The sequence below is a fragment of the Aplysia californica genome, unplaced genomic scaffold (assembly GCF_000002075.1).
Source record: "Aplysia californica isolate F4 #8 unplaced genomic scaffold, AplCal3.0 scaffold00014, whole genome shotgun sequence".
NCBI lineage: Eukaryota > Metazoa > Mollusca > Gastropoda > Aplysiida > Aplysiidae > Aplysia > Aplysia californica.
In genome coordinates this window covers 1,118,506-1,130,774 of record NW_004797284.1, presented here as the reverse complement: position 1 = coordinate 1,130,774, position 12,269 = coordinate 1,118,506, and the positions used below count along the sequence as shown (strand labels likewise).

Here is a 12,269-nt window from a genome sequence, read left to right as displayed (position 1 = left end):
CTCTCTCTCTCTCTCTCTCTCTCTCTCTCTCTCTCTCTAACTGCCCCTTCTCCCCTCCCCCTCTCCTTTTTTGTATCCTCCCCACGTCCCTTAAGCATATAAAAGAAAAGAAGAAATAGACAGTTCCCATAAAGTAGAAAAACGACAAGTACATTTTTTTTTCACTTTTCCCCGTTTCCTGTCAGCTCAAGCCAAGTTTAGCTTCTTTTTTTTTTCTTCTTTTTTGTTCTTTCCCCCTTTTGGCGTTGCCTGGTTTTCCCCTTGTACCAACAGACCAAAAGTTCGGCCAACTTAGATTTTTGCCGCAAACGTTCAAGGGCCATTGTCAACAGTGAGAATCCCCGACAGATTCCGCTCTGTTTGTCTTCAGCTTCGCACCAGTTAAGCTCGGCCTACATTCACCGTTTTAGTGCAGGAATTTATAGAAAACTTGTCCTCTAATCTCCAGCTACACTTTGAAACCCACCAAAGAATGGGTAAATGTGTCTATACTCTTGCTGCATTCCCGGTGAAGACTATAAGTCTACAGTCTGATGTTTAGGAATACCAGAATTATGGAGGAATTTGGTGATGTAGCAGAATTCAGATGTTCGAAATTAGAAACCATGAGCGAAGAGAAGAAACAAAGAATTGTGACGTTACACCCTTTGCGTACACGTTGTCTTCCACCCACAAGGAAAAAAGTGTAATATGTGTGTGTGTGTGTGTGTGTGTGTGTGTGTGTGTGTGTGTGTGTATGCGTGTGTTTGTGTGTATGTGTGTGCGTGTGTCTGTCTGTGGTTGTGTGTAAAGAGCGGTGAGAAAGGGAGGGGGGGAAGAGGAGGGTGACAGAACAAACGATGAGTGAATGAGAGAAAGATGGGAAAATGGAAGAGAGTGTCGGTAGCTGTGTCTACGAACACATTTCCCTTTTTGTCTATTTCGTTTCTTCCAACAACAAAAAGTTAACAACAATACATGTCAAAGTTATTAAACTGACAAACTCGATATCGATATTTGGAATTTCGTTGTTCTACCCTTAATCCGTTTGGGTTTTTTGTAAAAATATTGTAGGTGCTTGGTGTTTGGTTCCCTGCAAGCACAGCCATAAATAATAAGAACAAGAGCAGAAACAACAATAACAAACAAAAAACAATTAAAAAATTTTAACGTGGAAAAAAGACACGACCCAGTATAACCCTAGCAGAATTCCAACTTGGATCCCCAGAACAATTAGCGAAACCCATCACCCTCATCCCCAAATGAACGAACGAACGAACTAATGAAAGAACAAATGAACAAAAAAATAACGAACAAACAAACAAACAAACAAACAAACAGCCAGTACGTCACTCACCCTAACACGAGCCTCAGTGAGGTTGGTCCAGGCAGAGATCTCCTCCCGGGTGGCCATATCCGGGTAGCGGTTCCGGGCAAAGGTAGCCTCCAGCTCCTGCAACTGCTGGCTGGTGAAATGGGTGCGCTGTCGTCTCTGGCGCTTCTTCTTCTTGTCGTCATCGTTACCGTCGTCAGATTTTGTCTTGGATGCGTCGTTGGAGTCTGAAATAGATGAAAGAGATGACAGAATATTAATGCTAGTTATTCTAATTGTACAAAATCGGATTTACAAGGCGGTGAAGCGTAAACTTTTCTTATGTGCAAAAGATTAGACATTTATAATGGATACACAATCGTTTCTAGACAATCAAACTTTCCAAAGACTTGAAATATGAGGGATAAGTACATAAATAAATAAAAATCTAAAAACATACATATCTATCAATTGAATGCCTTGATCAGTTACGAAAAAAAAAGTACATAAGGCCCCTTCGATAAAATTTAAAATATAAAACAATCAACAGCTTGTTTGTTTATGTGTATGTTTGTTTGTTTGTTTGTTTGATTGATTGTTTGTTTGCTTATTCATAAGTCTGTTAATTTGTTTTTGTAACTACATTGTAGTTTTACCGTCGACCCCGACCGTTCTTGTACACATTCTTTAACCAATGCAATCTCTCTAACAAAATCTAAAATACGTGTACATATTTAATAATATCACACAGCAAACCCCACTGCCTTCTCCAACCTTACTTTCCCCTTCCCCTCTCGAATAAGTTGTCTCTGTTTTCTAACAATACAACTCCTCGAAACGTCAGATGAAAATGATAAAAACGAACGAATGCCACCTGAAGAAGATTAATGTTCACTTGCGACACGTTAGATAAAAGAAAATACGCATAGCATAACGGAGACAAAAGGACCTGATAGTGCGCCAGTGGGTATCAATCGAATCAAAAACAATATCTGAGCTTTTGGATGTGTCACCTAAAGAATGCCCAAGACACAATTCCTCGTCATGATACGATAAGCAAATGATATTGATACCAAGAGTTGATTTTTGTTTTTGTTATATCGTTCCTGTTGTAGCGGCCGTCGTTGTTGGAGATGTATTTTATTATATTATTAGTGGGAGAGGGGCGGGGGTAGCACTTTCGTCTTTTTTTTTAATGTCTTTGTTGACGATGTTGTAGGTGCCGTTGCTATTATTTGATAATTTATTTTTTTCTGCAAAGTTTTTGTTGCGGTAATCTTAATGTCGAATCTAACTGGGACAATGTAAGATTAATTAATTCTAAGACTGCCTTTTGCAACTGAATGAAATATCAGTTTGATTTGTTCTCACTCTTTGTCGTGTTATGTTTTTTATATTCATTTTTAGCACTGTTATAAATGTGATTAATGATAAATGGAACAACCTCACCCAGTCCAGTACTTAGAGAGTCAGCAATTTGGTATTTTGTAAAAAGCTTTTGTCGTAATTTTGTATGAAAAATACACTGAGTGACCTCCCCCCCCCCCCCCCTACAAAAAAAAAAAAAAAAAAAGAAATTAAAGAGCAAAAAGATAAAACCCAAAGAGATGAAAAAGAAGAGAAACGGGACACAATGTCTAACTTCTGTTTTCATTTTATACTCTGCAGTTCATAATCTATGTTTTTACGAGATACTGCTGATAAGTGCTGATTGATATAATATGCAGGTAAAGTATTACTAACAACGAAAAAAAACAAAAAACGAATCAGGAACAGATCAAATTATGCTGTGAAATAATCGATGAAAGGTGTTTTTCCAAGCGGAAGTCGATACCCACAACAGTGAATAGTGTAATATCGATTTCAACAGATTGCACGCGATTCTCCAGGTTCAAATGAGGCTCTTAACCGGATGTTCACGTTTCTGCTTTTGTGTAGCTCTTGTGTACGCGACGGGTAAAAACTGTAGGAGAAATTTCACACTTTTGGACAGGTTCCATTCACTATCTATCTCCGAAGCTCTTAAGGTTTCATTCTCTTTTTTCCTGTCATGAAGTATATTTGTTTGTTTGTTTGTTTACTTTTTGTTTGTTGTAATAATTATTATCTAGTCCAAGTTAATATTCTTTAACACTGTAATCGAATACTCGGATAGACCCCCCCCTCCCCATCTCTCCAAAACAAAAGAAAAAAGGCATGTCAAACGTATCGATAACTACCATAGACACAAAGCTAAAAAATCAGTGCGTGCACTAAAGAAGAATGATTGAATGGGTTTGTCACTGGCTGTATTTATATAAAGAGGTGTACATGGAAAAGGCGGGTGATTGGTGGGTTCTCCGGTTCAAACTCTTTGGGGTTTTTTTTCTATGTTGCTATTGTTCTGTTAGAATTAGCTATATTGTTGCAAGCTACAAGCGTGATTTGATGCTAGTACAATGTGGGTTGGGAAAGAGGACGGAAAATGTTCATCTCAAACTAAACTTCAAGATTTTTAAAAAGACCGATAAAGCAAGCACGTTGAAAATTCAGAGCAAGAAGGCATTGACAGTATACACAAGAGAAACAAAGAAAAGAAGGAACACGAACGAATATAGGTAGACAGCGATACAGAAAGACCGGCTAGTTTAGAAATTGGTAGATAGACAGACAGACAGACAGACAGACAGACAGACAGACAGACAGACAGACAGACAGACAGACAGACAGACAGACAGACAGACAGACAGACAGACACAAGAAGAGAGAGAGGGGGGGTGAAAGAGAAAGAAAGAGAGAGAGAAAGAATGGAGGAGGAGAGAAAGAGAGAGAGAGAGAGAGAGAGAGAGAGAGAGAGAGAGAGAGAGAGAGAGAGAGAGAGAGAGGGAGAGAGAGAAGAGAGAGAGAGCAAGAGAGAGCAAGAGAGAGTGAGTGAGTGAGGACAAAAGGCGAAGGGAGAGAAAGTGGCAGACAGAACAACAGACTAACAGACAGAGAAAACCACAGAGCGGTGAGACCAGGCGCCGGGCGTCCCCGACGGCCGTCAGGAAAACAAAGACTAATGGTCACCGCCGTACACACAGACGCACTGTACACATAAAATTCATAAACGAACAAATGACGGACAGGACAGATTACAAGGGAAGATGACAGCTCTTCCTGGTGTGTGGCGGAACTTCTCTTCAACGAACCCCCCCCCCCCCCTTTACAACCGCCTCGCTCGCTGCTATGACCACTTGACCCAAAGTCAAACAATTCCCAAACACATACTCTATCTAGGGGGTTGAGAATATAATACATGTCGTTCAATATCTACCCTAAGGGATAATACTTTATAGAAATTATACATACTGTTACTTTGTTTTACATTCAAGGTGAACGCGGTTGTTTGTTTTTTTTTGTTTTTTTTTGTTGTTTTTTTTTTGGGGGGGGGGGGGGGGCTGCTCAACCATTATCATGACCTAACGCCTCTATCTTTCTGAACAATAATATTTCTTTAAATATTAATGATTTAGATACTTTCTGACATTCACCTTATGGGGGTTTTAAATTTTTAAATTTTCTTCAGAAAATGTGCATCTATCAAATTGTCCCTTTCTAAATTATAGACGTATCAGTGATAATGAGAATCATAATATCAGAGATGAAAGTAATAATTATAATGCGGTCCGTAGTACCAACCATAATAGTTATGATTATTACATAACTGACGTTCGGAATAAAATTGATAACGATAATACAAAAAAGACAAGATTAAAAATAATAATTATAAAAATGATAATGATAATGAAAATGATAATAATAATGATAATAATAATAATAATAATAATAATAATAATAATAATAATAATAATAATAATAATAATAATAATAATAATAATAAAAAAAATAATAATAATAACAATAATAATAATAATAATAATAATAATAATAATAATAATAATAATAATAATAACAATAATAATGATAATAATAATAATAATAATAATAAAAATAATAATAATAATACAAATTAAAGAAACTGACAAACTAACAAAAAGTAAAAATCCCAAAATTTCCTAAACTAATTGCAATACATCTAAATTTATTATGTTTCTTTCTTTCTTTGTTTTTGTTTCTCTTCAGACAAAATTCTTTTTGTAGATTTTTTTTCCAAAGACATACATGTGGTGTCATGGAGACTTGGTCATGTAACGTTATGCTATTTCTGATCTTCATTACACGTGTTGCAGGAACGAGTCGCAGAATAGTATCGTTTGAAGAGATCTATTACTGTCTCTAAGCCTGGAACACACGCGTGGGATCGTGTAGTCGATCCGCCCTACAACAGACGGACGGCTCAATGTACAGATTAGATATCACTAGCGACATCGATACCTACGTATAATGACATTTTATCGAAATGAGTACCTCTGTTACATGTGTTGTATTGCAGAGGTTCATACAATTTAATTTAATTTTTTTTAGCTTGTTTTTATTTTGAGAAATAAACTTTTTGCTGGGAATTTTATTAAAAATCAATTTTCTTCATTTCTAGAAAGACTTGAACCCCCCCCTCCCCAACACACACACACACACACACACGCACACACACACACACACACACACACACACACACACACACACACACACACACACACACACACTTCCTCCTCCCACCTCTCCAAGAAATAACGTACTAAATTCAGTTAATGTGTACACCTTTTTGGTGATTTAGGAATTCAATGCTGAGTTGGACTTTCCAAATGAACGAGTTGGGGACAAATTTGGTTGGAAAACGGAATCAAAGGAAAATGAAATCATAGTTGTACTAGTACTAAGTTGAAAAATTGTATTTTTCCGTTTGCTTGACCTCTGCTCATATTATGTGTATAATCATTTTGAGGCTAATGATTTGTCTGCCAACCAGTATGTGTATCTGCCCTCCATATGACTGTCTATCCAGTAAATGATTAGCAAGAAAGATTATTTTTACAATGGAATTGTTTTTTGGGTTGTTGTTGTTTTTTTGTTGTTGTTGTATTTTTTGTTCTTGTTCAACAATAGTTCCCGACTCCAAAGAAAGTATCTATTTAATGTAGTTTTCCTGCCTCTTACTTTAGACTACAGAGACTCATTTCGCTGAAGCAAAGTGTCTGTAGCAACAGAGCGCGAGAAATGAATCATAATATCAGCTTTCACAACGGATCACGTATAGGTCTGTACAAGACTGATTTCAACAGTAAAGTTGGTACTGGGGTTAGCTGATAAGAACGTCATGGAAAAAGTGATAGGGCACGGAAAGTCTCTGTAAGGTCAAGGGTCGAAGACCATGCGGCTGCACATGTAAATTTCTGGGATTTCCTTGCAAAGGCAAATCCCCTGGAGCAGCATCGGTGTGTATGTTAAAAATGTTTCATAATAAGCGTATTACATAATGCTGACAGGGGAGGGTGTGGGTGGACGTTAAATCAAAACTGTTGTTTCAATAGTGTTATTCGTTTTTGGGATATTAACATACACTTAAAATGTATGCTCTTTAGGGGGCATTATACCCATAATGAGAATGTCCCAAGTTCCTTGACGGTGACTGTTTCCTTCCATTCCTTCCATAGACAATAAATACCCTATACTACCTCCACCTTTTTTACATGGTGCTGGACCGAAGGACATACAGACAAAAGCCACTGAATTAACAACAACAACAACAACGATAACAACCAACAACAACAACAAAAACAACAACAACAACAACAACAACAACAACAACAACAACAACAACAATAACAACAACCTGTGACGAAGGCATATTTTTAAGATACAAAACCCTTAAAAATATGTGGTCTTCGGGGCATTGTCTTAAAGTCATTATATAAACTGCTTTCCAGTCATAATCAACAGCGGTTTATGGGAACACATTGGTACTCTTTGGTCGTAACAGTTGTTGTTGGTATGCATAGGGTCTGGACAGGTGAATCGATTTCACAGTCGGGCATCAATAACTGTGATGCATCTGTCGATCAATAGCAATGATTGGCAGCCTCATTAGCCGTATCTTCTTTTGTATCCGGGGAGGGGCAGAGGCAGAGGTAGCAAACAGTAAGAGCGGAATGAAAAGGGAATTTGGGAGTGGTTGGGGGGGGGGGGGGGTGTGCTGGATGAAAGTGAGTGTTCGGGAGACAAAGTGGGAAAAAAAGATGCAGGCTTGGTGGAAAAGAAGGAGAAAGTCAAACGCGCGGATTTTTGTGTTTATACTTATATAATAACTCTCTCTCTCTCTCTCTCTCTCTCTCTCTCTCTCTCTCTCTTTCTCTCTCTCTCTCTCTATCTCTATCTCTCTCTTTCTCTCCCCCCTCTTTCTCTCTCTATCTATCTCTCTCTTTCTCTCTCTCTCTTTTGATCTCTCTGTTTTTTAATAGGGCAAACTTGAAGGTTTCTGAGATGTCATGCACGAAAGACGACTTTAACTTATCTTCAAAAATGAGAAAGCTGAAATTGACCTTTGTCCACTGCGTAGTATATTAGTAGTGGTCGATGCTGCGCCCAGATTCCCAATACAGGTCACCCAATTCCTTAGGAGTTCATTCAATTGATTCCCCAGCCCCTCCTACTGACACACACACACGCGGCTCATTCCTTTCTTCTTTTCTATTTTCTCATGTAACTTCACACAGTCTCGTAGATACAATGGTTCTTCTCTCTCTCTCTCTCTCTCTCTCTCTCTCTCTCTCTCTCTCTCTCTCTCTCTCTCTCTCTCTCTCTCTCTCTCTCTCTCTCTCTCTCTCTCTCTCTCTCTCTCCACTCATCCATCAATCCCCTTTTTAGTCTCCTGTTTCCCCAAACCGACCAACTTATTCCCCTACAACCACATGAAGCAGAAAATCCAGGTCTATGGAACCTCGAATATAATGACCAAGGTCAAGGCAAAGTGGAAAGAATCGAAGTGATCGTTCCTCGCTGTTGCTGAGACAAGACATTTTTCGGTACACTTGAGTGCCATAGCGTCATAGCGGCCTTACCCACAAACGAAAACTACATAAGTGGGTGGTTTTAGCTTATAGCAGCCTGCTGTTTGGAGTGACAACAGTAAGACGCAAATTTCAACTTCTGAAAATTACGAGAAAGACTTTGACTGGAAACGGTGAGTATTAATTTCAATGGAAAGACAAGACGGTTTATTTGTGGTGTGTTACTTCGTTGTAGAAGGTAAAGCATCCTAAAAAAAAGCTAGTCAAAAGTACTAAAAGTGCCACAATAATTTCGTAACATCGTAACAATACATACCATGGTACTCAAGTTTTCGAACAGAAGAGGTACAGTTTTTGATAACGAAGGGAAATAAAACATCACTGTGTTTTTCCAAAAAGTGCAGGCTGTTCAAATCACAAGGGGTTTGGGAGATAGCTTCAATTTACCAGCAGCGCTGAAATCGTTAATGATGTTTTGTGACGTTAAATACGTTACAGCCACTAAGGACAGCATTGTAGAAGGCGGAGACAATTACTTTAATGTCAGCACAGTCTACACCGCTGAGACTCAGGAAGCGGCTAATAAGTATTTTCATTTGGACCACACAATCTGTAATTCGTAAGTCCTTGTATATCTTTTGTTTACCAACTTGGCATAAATGTCTACCTTTTTAATAATACTGCATTACAATTTAGTGGCCGGCATGAAGATTAAACTAACTGTTGTGCATAGTGTACGGGCTGTCCTCTTCTCCTTAACAACAGACGAGAGATAAATTTGCGGGAGGGGAATATGCGTGTATTTTCTTTACACTTTGGATTTTTAAAATCATTTAGACGACATATTTTCGATACAATCCCGTCCAAATTGTCCCGTTCAGAACTGTATGGAAGGATCCAAGCAGGTCGCTTCATCGTTGATTTAAATTATGTCCTCGAGAGGGGCAAAACTTTTGCAAACATCAGTTTTTTGTCCATGATATTATCATTACATTATCATTGCAACGTTATTGGGGCAGTCGTTGCCATAGAAACAATATCAGTCTAGTTTTTAACTACAGTAAAATAATCTGAGCACCGGTGATGACAACAACAATTCAAATAACAAACTGGTGAAGATTCTGCCATACAGAGAAATAATGTATCATTATGTTATTGTTGTTTTTTTTCCTTTGTTGTTCTAATGAGAGTTAAGATTCTGAACACGAAAGGTTCAGAGATTCAAGTCATGTCAAAAAGGCTGCTCACATGTTTGTGATATTTGCTTTGGTAGATCGTTCATTCTTAACAGAAAAAAAAGTATTTCTCATTTCCACTAATCGCCAGTTTAAAAGTTCCGTTTTCGGAATAAGCCTTTTGGTTGTGTTGTTGTTGTTGTTGTTTTTTTAAGTGAAGAAAACTGTACATAAATAAACGTTAACAAAAACAAACCGTTGAACAGTACCTAGAATTTTAGTTGGTTGGTCCCACAGGCAAGACAACCCTTGTCTGGAGAGGTTGAGGGGGTCCAGGGCCCTATCAATGTGGGAGATAATCAGATTTGGGCCGTGTGTGAGCTCTATTCTCTGCCCTGGCGCCGAGGTTCGGGACGGCCGGACCCTAACATCTTTTGCACTCCTCAAATAGCTCGCTAACGGTGGTTTTATCGACGCTTCCAATGACTCTCTTTCTATTCTTCTCGGACAAACTACTGTTTGTGTAGTAGAATTGAGGCTTAACTTATATACTCATTTCCTGTTTGTGGTGGGGGGTTTTTCTTCTTCCAGAGTATCACACCCCTGCCCCTCTTTCTTCCCCCTATAACGGGACGCTCTTTGCCGTAGCTATTTTCCAGTGTTTCTTCTCTTCTTCTTCTTCTTCTTCTTCTTCTTCTTCTTCTTCTTCTTCTTCTTCTTCTTCTTCTTCTTCTTCTTCTTCTTCTTCTTCTTCTTCTTCTTCTTCTTCTTCTTCTTCTTCTTCTTCTTCTTCTTCTTCTTCTTCTTCTTCTTCTTCTCTCTCTCTCTCTCTCTCTCTCTCTCTCTATCTATCTATCTATCTATCTATCTATCTATCTATCTATCTATCTATCTATCTATCTATCTATCGATCTATCTATCGATCTATCTATCTATCTATATGTCTATCTATCTATCGATCGATCGATCGATAAATAACACCTCAAATAGATGTTTGAATGAAGCTCATGACACAAAACATTGTATAGACCTTGTAGTTTCAGCACAATGTCACCCTAAAACAACACAGCTCCTATGTGAATGGAAGTGGAAAGGGAAGTGGTGTGAAGTCTTTTTCACTTATCACACTCTCTACCCCTTGACCGTTGCCCATCGTTGATAAGACAGGGGAGAATGTGAACACTAATTGCCATCAGCCCCAAGTTTTCGAAAGTTACAGACACACGAGACAAGAGGAGTGGACGCAAGTCAAGCAAGTCTATCACTGCGTGTGCTACCAGGGACGAGCTTGTCCGTCAAGGTGAGAGCCACATCAGTCTATCTGTGCGGGGGGTTGTTTTCCGTGGGAGGGGTTGATGGGTGGGTTTGTTTTGTTTTGTTTTGTTTCGGTTTTACTTTTGTCTTTATTTTCTAGAATAACTATTATTACTATTTTAGTACATTAGCCGGAACTCGTATGCAGAGATGGGCGGTAGAAAACATGCTCTTTCATTGGTGCAACGGCATTCTAATGGGTGTGTGTTAGTGTGTGTGTGTGTGTGTGAGTGCGTGTGTGTGTATGTGTGTGTGTGTGTGTGTGTGTGTGTGTGTGTGTGTGTGTGTGTGTGTGTGAGTGTGGATTTTTGAACAATGATTGTTTGGGGAAATACTCTCCACCCACTTGACTCGCTCCGATAGAAAACAAACAAACCCCGCTTTGCAACAAAAAAAGATGATATTTTATAACTACGAGTAGAAACGTTCCTCCTAGTCACAAGCCGCCGCTCATTGTAATCAGAGAGCACATTAGAATTCTACAACGTTCTTCGCTTCAAAGCTAATAAACACCCACGGCCTCAAAATTAGCATACGCGTCAGCTCTTTTGTATATTTATCCACCCTAGATTGACCTTACTATAAATAGATGGTATTCAGATCACAAATCAGGAATCAAGAGACGCAGTCAATATGCAAACAAGATATACATGCATGCGGACAAATTAGAGAGCCCTCTACGCCCACGTCTGAAAGCTATAACGTTCTTCTGATCTTGAAATGGCCGAATTCGTCGATCTTTACTGGTCCGGTCCTGATGTTTAAAAAAGAAAAGAAAAGCATACACCTAGCTGAACAATATGTTGGGAAACGTTTCTGTAAGGAAATGATGGAATGGACCCTTCAGCTTTCATTTCTATGCCCTGGGTGAGCATTGATCTGTAGAATGGAACTTGAAAAACACTTTTCGATATCCCCAAGGAGAACAACAAAACAACAAAAACAAAAACAAAAAAACAGCAACAACAACAACAACAACAACAACAATAAAATACAACTACAAAACCCAAATCAAGAAGCATTGAGGTGTGGAAAGATAATCGCATTTTTTTCAAGACTGAAAAAGAAACAGTCTTAAAAGGGGGATAATATATTATGCCTACCTGTCTTTTAAAATCGAGATTAGCTAATTGCTCCTAAGCCTGACTGCTTGTGGTATTAGAGAAAGAGAGGAAAATCGGTATTATGGTATTGACTTAATGCGTGGGTATATAGTTAATAATAAATCCGAGGAATTACAGTGGTCTGGGAAAAGAAGTACCTTATGGTAGGTCCCCCAGCCTTATGAAAATAGTATAAATCCATGTCTCAGTTCCGTCTTGCTCTCTCTCTCTCTCTCTCTCTCTCTCTCTCTCTCTCTCTCTCTTCTCCTCTCTCTCTCTCTCTCTCTCCTTCCCTCGCCCCATCTTCCTCTCCCTCCTCTCCTTCCTCCTTTCACATATGCAGGCGCACGCGTGCGTACACAGACACACACTCACACTGCAGGTGGTTGGAGGGCGCCACCAGTAATCCTATGTTTTTTTCTTTCACTCTGTTACTTCGGTCTGTCTGTATAACTTCTTT

At 38.8% G+C, this 12,269-nt stretch overlaps 1 protein-coding gene across 3 annotated transcripts in view; it reads right to left on the bottom strand.

The window, feature by feature from the left end:
* LOC101864192 (pituitary homeobox x) overlaps positions 1-12,269 on the bottom strand; it is a 131,225-nt gene that overhangs the window by 10,721 nt on the left and 108,235 nt on the right. For all 3 annotated transcript variants that reach the window (XM_013084949.2, XM_005090211.3, XM_005090212.3), the window contains one exon: positions 1,337-1,539. In XM_013084949.2, the coding sequence (XP_012940403.1) occupies positions 1,337-1,539 (203 nt within the window). The remainder of the gene's footprint in view (positions 1-1,336; positions 1,540-12,269) is intronic.